The sequence below is a fragment of the Manacus vitellinus genome, unplaced genomic scaffold (assembly GCF_001715985.3).
Source record: "Manacus vitellinus isolate BGI_N305 unplaced genomic scaffold, ASM171598v3 scaffold_75_pilon, whole genome shotgun sequence".
Classification (NCBI taxonomy): domain Eukaryota; kingdom Metazoa; phylum Chordata; class Aves; order Passeriformes; family Pipridae; genus Manacus; species Manacus vitellinus.
Genome location: NW_021940789.1, coordinates 1,937,074 through 1,948,429, shown reverse-complemented (window position 1 = coordinate 1,948,429; position 11,356 = coordinate 1,937,074). Strand labels below are relative to the sequence as shown.

General features: G+C 52.8%; 1 protein-coding gene across 1 annotated transcript; it reads right to left on the bottom strand.

The window, feature by feature from the left end:
- Nucleotides 1-2,507: 2,507 nt before the first annotated feature.
- CITED4 (Cbp/p300 interacting transactivator with Glu/Asp rich carboxy-terminal domain 4) lies at nucleotides 2,508-4,445 on the bottom strand. Its single transcript, XM_008931352.3, has one exon. It carries the CDS (start codon nucleotides 4,357-4,359, stop codon nucleotides 3,745-3,747), a length of 615 nt encoding a protein of 204 aa, XP_008929600.1. The 5' UTR covers nucleotides 4,360-4,445; the 3' UTR covers nucleotides 2,508-3,744.
- Nucleotides 4,446-11,356: the final 6,911 nt, after the last annotated feature.

Genomic DNA, 11,356 nt, shown 5'->3' with positions numbered 1-11,356 from the left:
ACTTTTCATTCCTCTTCTAATGATTTTCTAACCTTCCCTCTGCTTGTCTGGCTCCCTCTGAACAGCAAGTTGGGATTTTTCATAGCAACATTCATTGTAACACTACGATCTTTGCTGAGTGGCTGTAGCTAATTTAGAGTACTGTGTGAAATCACAAAAGATCAACCCTCCACACATCATTTCATATTTACCAACCATTGCTCATCTTATTGCCCAGACACTCACTGTTAGCAGAACCTTCACCACCTCTGTACCAGACTTTCACCTTTGCAACTCTGCATCACCCTGCACTATCAGCAAACTTCATCACCCCAAGAACACATGTGGTCAGAGACAGGGATGTGGAGAAAGGCCTTGTCTTTCTGTGCTTTCAGCACTCACATGCTCCCAGAGGCTGCCTCAAGCCCTGGTCATTACACAAATAGCTACAAAATCTATTTGGAGTGTTACAGAAGATGCAGTCTAGCTGAGGGGACGGGGTAGTGTGTCCCAGCTACTCTGTCTGGACTAGGCAGAGGAGTTGGAGAACCTTCCTTCTTCCCCAAAACAGAAAAGAGTCTCCCGGTACCTCAGAGGAGAGGTGCTTGTAAACACTCTGCACGTGAGGATTTCACTCATGTCCGCAAAGCTCCCAAGTCAACAGGGGCTGTCGCTCACAGTGCTGAGCACTGTCAGTGCCTGGCAGCCCCTAACAGAGCTTTGGGGTGTCCTCCTGCTGCCCTCCTGCCTGGGATGGGATGGAGCGGTCAGTGTCAGCTGGATGGGAAAAGCAGAGCTTAGCTCTTACATTTTTGGTGATCTTTGAGAAACTCCCCTGCAGGCCCAGGTAGCTGGGTCACCCCACTGTGCCATCTGCCACCTCTGCTCAGTGTTGTGTCAGTCCCCTGGCCAGGGGACCTGGGCAGGAGGGATGCACTGTTCAGCTGAGTGGGGAGGGAGAACTGAGCCCTCTGAGCTACACCTGGTGCTGCTGGAGCAGTCCCTCTGTGCCTGATGCCAGGCATGCAGAGCTGGCAGCACAAAGGGGAAGGACACAAACTGCACCTAAACCAAGAAAGCATTAGAAAGGTGGTGATCACAGCACTTGTCTAGTCCAACCCAGGCCAATAGGCCTCTGGCAGAAATCATAAGTGGTTTTGGCCTGGGTTATCTAGAAAATCAGAGACTGACCGCAGTTAACAGTGTCTTTTGGGGAAATGAATGGGTGACATAACTGAGGAGCATTGAAATAACCTCAGCTGAGCCTGCTGGGACAGACTCCCAAGGAAATCCTGTGACCTCCCTCTGTGACTCCACATCTCTGGTATTATCAGTTCCCCTACTCCGACTTAAATCAACAGCACCTTTCCCAGTGCACTGCACAGCCCTCCAAGAGGACGTACAGACACGTTCCTCTGGCCATCAAATGCCAAGTGCTTCTTACGGAGAAACCTGTTCCTGGGAAACCTCTGCAGAAATTGCTGGAGTTGACAGTCCTCAGCTGTGGGCTGGACACCTCTTCCCACTTGTAGCTGGGATACTGCAGGTCACAATGGCATGTGTGACACAGCTGGCCCTGCCCACAGCCACAACTGACAACCTAGAACATGCTTGTTTACTTTGGGGTTCATCTTTTACTCTGAGGTTGCCAGCTCCTCACTGCTTACCTAAAATCTGCAGTTGCCAGCTCCTCACTGCTTACCTAAAATCTGCAGTTGTACGGAGACAACAAAGCTCTTCCAGGTCTCCAACAGCCCATTGCTACAGAGCTGACAGCCTGAGCAGGGCTCTCTCACCCTAACACCAGCTCTCCAGGCTGCCCAGGCATAACCACCAAAAGGACAGGACTTTAACAACTGCTCTTGAGCTGAGCAAGGAACAAGGCCAGGGGACACTGACGGACAATCCAAAGTATGGGCAAAGTGATTCAGCCACTCCACTAGCAGCACCCACAGCTCCATTGCTACAGGGCAGGAAAGAAACACATGGAAATATCCCTGAACTCTTCAAAGGGATTGGCTGGAAACACTTTGAAAATAAAACCTAAGCCCTGGAAGAGTAGAAGAGCAAAGGCTGTCTTGATTTTTAGAGCCTTTGTGGTATAGAAAACTGCAGCAGAGAGCTACTAGCAGAGCTGTGGCCCAGCTGTCAGAGTTGCACTTGGTCTGGAAGCAGTGTAAGGAGTCACTACCCACTTGTTGAGTAACTTTAAATGAGCTTTAAGTCCTTTTCAACCCAATCCATTCTATGATTCTATGACCCGGCTCAGCCAGCAACAGCAGCCATCCTGCTATAGCAACACCATCCACATCTGGAATTTGCCCTCAATGCTGAGAAGAAGCATCTCATCCTCCCAGCCACACTTCAAGGACAGATTTAGTCCAAGCATTAAACTAGAAACACAGTCCTTCCAACTTGTGTGGCAGGTGGGGGACACAATGACTGGACCCACAGCAGAAGCAAAGCCAACACTTCTCCCAGTGCTCCACACCGGGCCGGAGACGGGCACTGAACAAAAGCACGCAGGAGATATTTCAGCTTTTATTCTCAAATCCATCCGTACATTCCGACCAGCCGAGCGCCAGGGCCGGCAGCACCAGGGGGCAGCAGCAACCAGAACTCACGGGAGCTTCCCCAGCGCCGGGAAACGGGAGCCAGCGCAGGAAACCAAACCCCGCCGGCTTTTACATCTCACCTTCTCTGGGCGAGGGAATTGGAAATCGAGTCATCTTTATCGCATTCAGAAAGGTGTTGGATTTACAGTCCTGCGCGTTCAGCATAACGATCTCGGGTTGAATTGACTATTCTGCAGAGCAGCTTGAAAACTATCCCAGGCTTGCTTTTCCCTAAGCCAGCATCTTAAAGCTGCAGTACTCTCCAGGCATCTTTCCCCGCAGTCCCAAAGCCAAATAACAAAAGGAGCCCTTGCAAATAAATAATCATAGGAAAATAAATAAGATTAGAACTGGAGTATACAGTTACATGGTCTTTATTTGGTTTCGGAGGTGGAAAAAAGTGGAGCCAGACTGCAGCTTTAAGCCTCGTGCCTGAATCAACCTCAAACACTCGGTAAATTTTACACTTGATTAGCAGTATAGGTTGGAGATCCGAAGTTCCACGGAGATGAACATTAGGCACATACACACACCCTTCCCCAAGGCATACTTTATTTTGCCGAGTTAGAAAAAGCCTGCTGAGGGGAAGTGCCCCTTCCCGAGCTGAACAGACACGACTGAAGACGTATTTACTGCCACAGTAAAACGTCCCAACAAATAGCTAACCCCACCCATGTTTGCAAGGGGAAACTGGTTCAAACCATGCACCAGGGAGACAATCCCCTCTTGGGATCCTTCACCTCCACTGGCACCACAGAATCCTTGAGCAAATCCAGCTCCCTGCAGGGCTGCCAGCTGCCCATCACTTCCTGTGCTCCAAGCCTAGCTGTGGAAAGTCATAAGTCCATTATTTCTACTTAAGCCAGAAATCCTGTTAATGCCATTTAGAGGCAGTTCTACAGCAGGAGCTCTTGATCTGATCTTGCTCTGTTTAGGGTGAACATCCCCTCTTCAGGAACTCCCACACAGAAAAACCACACAAAAGAGGAGAAAGCAATCCATTGCAAGCCAGTGTCCGATGATTGTCCCTTCGGGGAGGGCAGGAATCCAGGACAGGGCTAGGCAGGGGAAGGGAGGAGAATGGCAGGTGAAGAAAGAATTTAGAAACAAACTCAAAACCACCAAGACACAAGGAGGAGCTCAAAGCCCCTCAGCAGCTGATGGCACTAGGTTGCTGTTTGCTAACAAAGTCTGAAATGAAGTCGAACTCGTTCTGTCCCAAAAATAACTCTGGCAGCTCCTGAATCCGGTCCAATCCCAGTTCCAGGACAAGGGACGTCAAGACCTCCTCATCTATGAGATCAGTGTCCATAACATTCAACGTCAGCGCCGGCGAGGGCATGTGCTGCATGCCCGGGTGCTGGCCCGGCCCCACTCTGTACTGCTGGGCACCAGCTCCTATGGGCCCGTTGCTCATGGCCAGCGGGTGGCCCTGGTACTGGGTGTTGAGTTTTTGTAGGTGCATGCTGGCCATGAGCTGCTGGGCGCCCACTGGCCCCATGTACTGCTGCTGCTGGCTCGGTCCATTGAACATCATCGCGTTCTGCATCTGGTGGTGGACCATCTGTCCGCCGAGGCCGGGTCTCGGCCTCATCGCCCCGTCCATGCCGGTCCCCCCGTAGGGCATCATCTGAGCGGCGGCGGGCAGCGTCCGCAGCACATGCTGCCCGTGCTGCGGGGGTCCCTGCAGCCCGCTCACCCCCACGCGGTAGCTCTGCAGGCCGGTGCCCCCGTGGCTCATGGGCATCATCATGTGCTCGGCCATGGCTCCGGGTCCCGGCGAGGCGACAGCGGCTCCGGGAACAGTTCCCGGGGACGACACCGCGTCCCGCTCCCGCCGAGCCAGCTCCGGACGGGAGATCCGGAGAGGCCCCGACCTCCGCCCGGGGGAAAGCAACCGCTCGCCCCTCCGCGGGAGTCGGCGGGGACAGCCCCCTCGCACGGCCCCGGGCAGTGCCCCCGCACGGTATCGCACCGGTCCGGGGCTGCCTGCGGCAGCGCTCCGCTGATCCGGGCTCCGCTCGCTCGCTGGGCCCGGCCGCTGCTGCGGCGCTCAACCGCACTTATAGAGCCGCGGGCGGGGCGGGCCGCGGGGCGGCCCGGCGCCCATTGGAGGCGCGGGCGGGTCCGGCCCCGCGGGAAGGGGCGGCCCTTGCCGCGGCTCGGCCCTGCGCGGCTTCGGCCCTTCCCGGCACGGCAGCCCCGCCGCTCCGTGCCTTCGACACCACAAACGGCCCGAGATCGGCTCTCTGGAGGGAGAGACTCACCCCTCCGGTGCCTTCCCCCTCCCTCTCAGTGTCACTCTGCCCGATCCTTTGTACCCGCTCACACACTGCCCTCGCCTCGGGTCCCGTTGAGAAGGTTGTGCTGAGCTCCCCGGTCGTGCTCACGGACGCACCTTTGTCAGGTGCTCTCAGCGCCGAGGATAGTTGGGGTCATCAGCTGGGTGGTTGGTTACTCAGCCAAAAGCACCTTCCTAGCAAGGATGCACCAACCTCCCACACACACCTGGTACCAAGGGGATTGTCACACACAGGTTTGCTACAGGTCTGTAGCAGTGTCTTTTGCACCTCTGAGATGAGCTTTGGCTCGTGGGGTCCCAATGCAAGCCACATGCCCACCCAGTGAACTGTACCAGCCAAATTATCTTACCATGGGCTTAGACTACGGCAGCACTGGTGCTCTCTACAGGACCTGGTGTGTTCCAGTAGTGTATGAAAGAACAGTGGTGATCCTCCTCTTGTGTTTTGTGTTTTGAAGGAACCCAGAGACTTCTTTTTAAAAGATATTAGTGTTGCATGGTTACTCGCTTAGAAGGCAGGGGATGACAAAGTTGAACTTGCTTCCCCAACTTCATTCTGTCTTTGTCCTCTCCCAGGCAGCCCTTAACCAGCATTACAGACCTGGTAATGCCTGACAGATCTTTTCTGGAGGCTTGGAACAGGTTGTTTGATGGAGTTTTAGGTGTTCTGCGTATTCATGGTGCTCATGGACCCTGGTGAGTAGAAGGAAGTGCCAACAAAGGGTTTCAAAGGATGCCCAAGGGGTTTTTTGTTGCCTCAAGTTGCCTCTCAAGTTTGTATATCTTGAGAGATGAGGTCTAAGTTCATACTACCATGAAGAGACTAAGTCAGGCAGCACGGGCACCTTGGGTGAGTGCCGAGCCACAGTACTGACCTGAAGGGTTACTTATGGAGAATATCTCTGTATCAAAACACTGTAAACCAGCAGCTCAGAGCAAATAATGACCAGGAGCCTTCCACTTCCAGAGCCAGCAGCCAGGAATGGAAAGTGTCTTCTCTTACTTGACAGAGCACAGGGCCATAAACCTCCAGGACATTTTGGGAGTCACTTTTGTTTGTGCCACCTTCTGCCTTGTAAAGTGGCTGGGATGGGTTTCAGGTGTTATTGGTGAGCCTCTAGCTGATGAATCAGTTGGTTAATTGTTCGATGTAATTACGTAATGATTGTTTTTTAACTCTAGAGATTTTGACAAACGCATTTTTAGTGCTAATAAACATATGCTCACATACATATACCTGCCTGCCTGCGAGTTCACATGCAGATGCACACCCAGGTGAGGAACAAATGCAGTTTGTTTTGCACACGAGGGAGTGCCTGCCCTCTTCTTTTCAGAGTCATCCAGCCATGAAAACATCTCTCACTTGGAGGAGAGGTGTGGTGTGTCCTGCAAGACCTGGTCAGGGCCAGAAATTCTTGGACATGAGTAACAGGTGGGAAAGGGCTGTCCACAGCCATCTGCATTACAGAAGACCCCAAAGGTGGTAAATGGCCCCTCATTTTGGAAAAAAATTAGCAGATGAGAGAGCACTCTTGCTGTACACACGTGTGAAGGTCCACTTATCTCTGCCCTCACTCATGCCCCATCTCCTTTGGGAAGGGTAAGCCAGATCAGCAACTCATCCAGTCTGAAAATAGTTTGACCAGAAATAGAGCTGTGTTGGCTGGGATCAGCTCTCTCATCCAGCTTGTGCCATTGTCCTTAGATATTTCCCCAGCATAACCTGAGGTGTTTGAGAGGGGACAGGGGGATATGAGGATGGGAGGCATTGCAGTGGGCAGAGGGGCCCACAGATCCACAGCCCCCATGTTTGCCATGTGTGTGCCATCTTCCTGTGCTCCATGTTCCGATGGCTCCTGTTCTTGAAGCAGTAGTATTTTATTTTACCGGGATCAGTGTAGACTGGCCTGCTGCATTTCACACTGTCCAGCCAGTGGCTGGGGGCAGAGCTGAGAAAGGGCTGACCAGTAATGGTAGCACCTTTTTCACTGGTCTTTTTGGCCCAGAACAAGCAGTGGTCCTTGTCCTGCTGAGGTCTTGGGGTTTGAAGACCCAAACCGCTGCAGCCGTACGTACAAGCACTGTGTGTCACCCATCTAACCCCAGGCTTGTGTCTCTCCCCTCTGCCCTGCCATCTGTCATCAGCCCACAGACACATTGGCCTTTCTGGGAAAGCAGATAAACTGCCAGAGCCAGCCCTGGGGCCGTGGGTCAGCCAGCTCTGGCTGAAGTCACCACAGCAGTGTGTCATTCACAGCTTCCTGACATGGGACTTCCCCAGGCTGGCTGTACTGGTATCATCAGCCCTATGTTATCAGGGGTGGATTACCCATGCTGGGAATTAGATTAATGCAAAAGATTGTAGCTCCAGTGGCACCAGTTTGGCTTGGTACGACCAGGGATGTGGCAGCACCGCCTGTGTGTCTGTGTCCCAGGTCAATCCATGTGGGTGACCAGCAGTTCAGGGACCTGACCACCAGCACATTGCAGACCTTGCACAGCTCTGTGTTACCTATGATTTTGTTTATGTGAAATGTTCCCTCCTCATACCTGATCCCTGATCATCACGCACTGACTACACGGCTCCAGTGGTATTTGGTGGTAAAATCCTATCCCCAAGCCCCCCAGGGATGAGAGGTGGCACAGGCACGTGCTTTTTGTAAGCAGAGATGTGAAGACTTTTGTCTTGCAAGGTTTTCCACGTATCAGAACTGGTTCTTGCTAATCCCAGTTGCTGATCTCAGTCTAAGATCTTTTTTTTTTTTTTTCCATGAGTCCGAGGTCCTTAGTTCTGGGGGCAGGAAAAAGAAAAGAACATTTTTTAAAAAGCTTTGTAGAATGCAAGATGTCCTAATGAATGGAGAGTGGGTTGAGGATTTTTTGGGGAATTATCTATGACCAAATGATTCTCACTAGGCTTACCAGTTTACAACCTACCCACTGCTGTGGGGTATGAAGTACCTTTGCATGGAGATCACAGAAGAATTTGAGTAGTGATGTGAGATATGAATTTGGGTGTAAATGGAAGGATCTGAGGCCTCCCGTTATTCAAAGACTACTGGATTCTCACTCAATGCTTGGCCCGACAGAGCTCCTGCAAGTTTCAGAGCAACTGAGGTGTGTAGAAAAATGCTAAAGCAATTTGAAATATCAGGTCAGGACAGAAGCTTGGCTTTGAAGGACAGATGTCCAGGAGAACCCCCTTTGCAATCCCCATGTGCACTAAGGGAGAAATATAGAGATTAGAAATGCACAAAGGGAGGCTGGAAATCTATAGAGGTGTGACCTGGACTGAGATCCATCAAGTATCACTGTCTGACATTGCTTTACCTGAGTTTCACCATGGGCTTCTGTGCATAACTCACCTCCACATCAATTTAAACTCTCTGCAGCTCTCAGCTGCATCACAAAGTATTCCTGAAGTATTGTTTTTCCAGGAGATGCCAGGCTCCAGGGGAGCTGCTCCTCTTGCATGCTGTCGGCTTGCAGTAACTCCCGTGGGCCCAGCAGCTGATGGACTGTGGCATTTGGGAAGATCTTGGGTTGGACGAGTCCAGATCTGGAGCACTAAAGCACCACTGTTCACTGAAGGGTGGAAAATATCAGTGCACTCAATCCTCAGGAGGATCAGCTGTTAAACACCAGGTAGTCCCCTGTTGCAGCAATCAGCTCCCACCTGCCTTTTTCTCCTCAAGCTTTCTGTCCTCATTTGATCAGTCCCCATCATGCAAAGGTGGCACCTACATTTCGGGTACTTGGAAAGGGAAGAGCAGGACGGCTCCCTGAGGCAGGTGGTGGTGGGGATGGGCTGCAGCTGCTACAGCAGCTCCCCAGCCCATAGTCAGCTCCTCCCTGGTGGTTCAGGTTCCTGGGGAGAAAGAGTAGCCACGAACCGGGCACAGAGTGGCTCAACAGACTGGACTTGGAGTGGCCCAGAGCCCCCCCTGCCCACCCCACAGTGCCTACTTTTCCCTATCTGGTTCAAGGGTTGCCACGGTCTGATTCCCTCAAGGCCTGGCTGAGGGCCCATGTCTTCTGCCTCTCCCTGCACTGCCAAGGAGTTGAAAGTTTTCCTGCCTAATGTTTGACCATGTTGGGACATTCATTTTAATCAAATATTCACTATCAGCTGCTGGAGGTCTCTATACCAGATCTGAAAGGATCTTAGTGAGCCTCTGCTGCACAATTACTGCTTTCCCAGCAGACTCATTTATTGGCAACCAGGAGATGAGAAGGAGTGCAATGCACTTTCATTTTTTTGTTTAAGAATGATCGCAGTGGTTCGCAAACTTTGACTCTAAAGCTGAGAAGTCCAGCAGAGGCCATGGTGCTTTAAATACTGAAGCAGGAGCAAATTCCAATGGAGTTTCTCCAGTCTGACTTTAAATAAGTATGTTAACAAGCCAAGACTTATAAGTTAAATTAAATATTGAGCTTCTTGATGCAGATTTACACTTACAGATGTCTCTGACAAAGAGGACTGGCCAACAGCAAATTATTTCAGACACCTGTTACTAAATCTATTTCTTGTCCTCAGATGTGTCTGCTGTGGACAATTGAGGTGACAAGCACCATTGTCTGGGCAGGATGTGAAGAATCTGTGCTGTGATCAGGGCTGAGGGTCCCAGTGGTGGATCTGATCTCCCTGGGGGCTGCTGAGAGCAGGACAGAGCGGTGTCTCCTGGGAAGGTGCCCCAGACACTGCTGGCCTGGTACTGGGTCTGTGGAGTTGTGACCCCACAGGTGATTTACAGGGAAGGACTTTGCCTGGAGTCATGGTGGTGTACCTTCCCTCAGTACATATGGGGCAGGGACAGGCTCGTGCCAGTGCTAAGTTTCCTTTGGCAAATGTCTCCTAGATAGGTGCTCGGGAGAGAGGTGGGATGAGTGTGGGTTTCACTGAGACCAGTTCTCTGGGTGTGCAGCAGGAAAGATTTTTCATTAAGATTAAGAAAACCCCAAAGATTAAGGAGGAAAAGCAAAGAGCCCAGGAGGGACATGGTGATTCCTCATCTGCATTTAGATGGAAACACTTCCTAAAAGGCAGGAGGTATTAGACAGAACCAGCGGTGCAAACAGTCCATGGGGAGAGGGCCAAGCACCCTGATAGCCCCGCTGGGTGCAGGGACTGACCTGCAGCTGGTGGACAGCTTTGGGGAAACTGGGCTCGTCATTAACCCTGCTGGGATTTGGGAGCAAAGATGCCAGGGAAGGGAAGGCTGTGCCTCCTTTCAGCTCTGTGGGAACCTGCCAAGTGTGCAGGTGGTGGGTGTGCCAGCTCCTTCCACATGCACTGGGGGATGCACGGCCTCCTGTGTGCACGAGGAGCCATGTGGGCCCACATGCCCTTTGGCAGCATCTCACCTGCCAGGGCCACTAAAGGGCGCAAAGGTGATTGAGGCCAGAGCCTGGAGGGGTTGGTGCTTCCTCCAGAGCAACAGGCGCAGTTGACCCCCGTGCCTGGAGCTTGGCTTGCCCTGCTTGTAAACAACTTCTTTTTTTTTTTCTCCTCTGGGCTAATCTTGCCTTGTGGGGGCAGATAACATCACTGGAATTCTTCCAGTGTCCTTCACAAGCACCTCCTGCTTTGGACTTTGGCTGAGACACACATGAACAAGACACGAGCTTCCTTGACTGTTTTCTCTTGTTTGCTTTCCTCTGGGCCTGCTTCCTGCTCCGCTGCTGCTCCTGGTTCCTGGTCTTGGGGAGAGTGGCCAGAGTGAGCCCGGCACCGCCTCGTGCTTCCCTGGATGTCCTTGTGGGCTGGGGCCAGGACGCTTGCAGGGAGCAGGAGGGGCAGTGGGGTCTGGGCTCTCCTTGCTGATGCCCTGCAGAGTGGAGTGGGCACTCGGCGAGGTCCTGCTCAGCATCCTGGCTCTTTCCCTGCAGCACTTGTGCCAGGGCATCTACTTTGGGTTTAGGTCTATACCATGGCTGCATTTGAGCCTCAAAGGGCTGAAGGGCTTCTAGTCCTGCAGCAGAACCAACCTCAACACAGATAGTGTGGTACCTAACCCCCAGCCCACCCAGCTGCCTGTCCCCACTCTGCCCAGCAATCCCACTTATCTCCCTGCGAGCTCTCACAGACCTCCCTGTGGGGTCTGACAACAGAAAATCGGTCCTGCTTTGGAGAGGGCTGGCAGCCTGAGCACTCCTAGCCTGCCCCTGGCCCGCAGCAGGAGCAGGCAGCCTGCCAGACCGGTCTGCCGGCACAGCCTCTGCCGGCACAGCCTCTGCGGCTGTGGGGCCGCGGCACCAGCTCCTGCCTCAGCTGCACGTGCACCACTCACCTCCTCCCCGTGCTGCCAGCCCTCCCCAGCACAGTCCCGTAGTTTGCCACAGCCAAGGAAACCCAGGCACTGACCCTGTCCTGCTGCTGGCACAGCTGGGCCACCAGCCTGCTCAGGCCTTGCTCATGTTCTGTTGGGGTTTCTCTTACCAGTCCCATCAGTTCCGTGAC

Coding starts and splice junctions, on each gene's coding strand:
- CITED4 (XM_008931352.3), bottom strand. CDS start 4,359: ATGGCCGAGCACATGATGATGCCCATGAGCCACGGGGGCACCGGCCTG.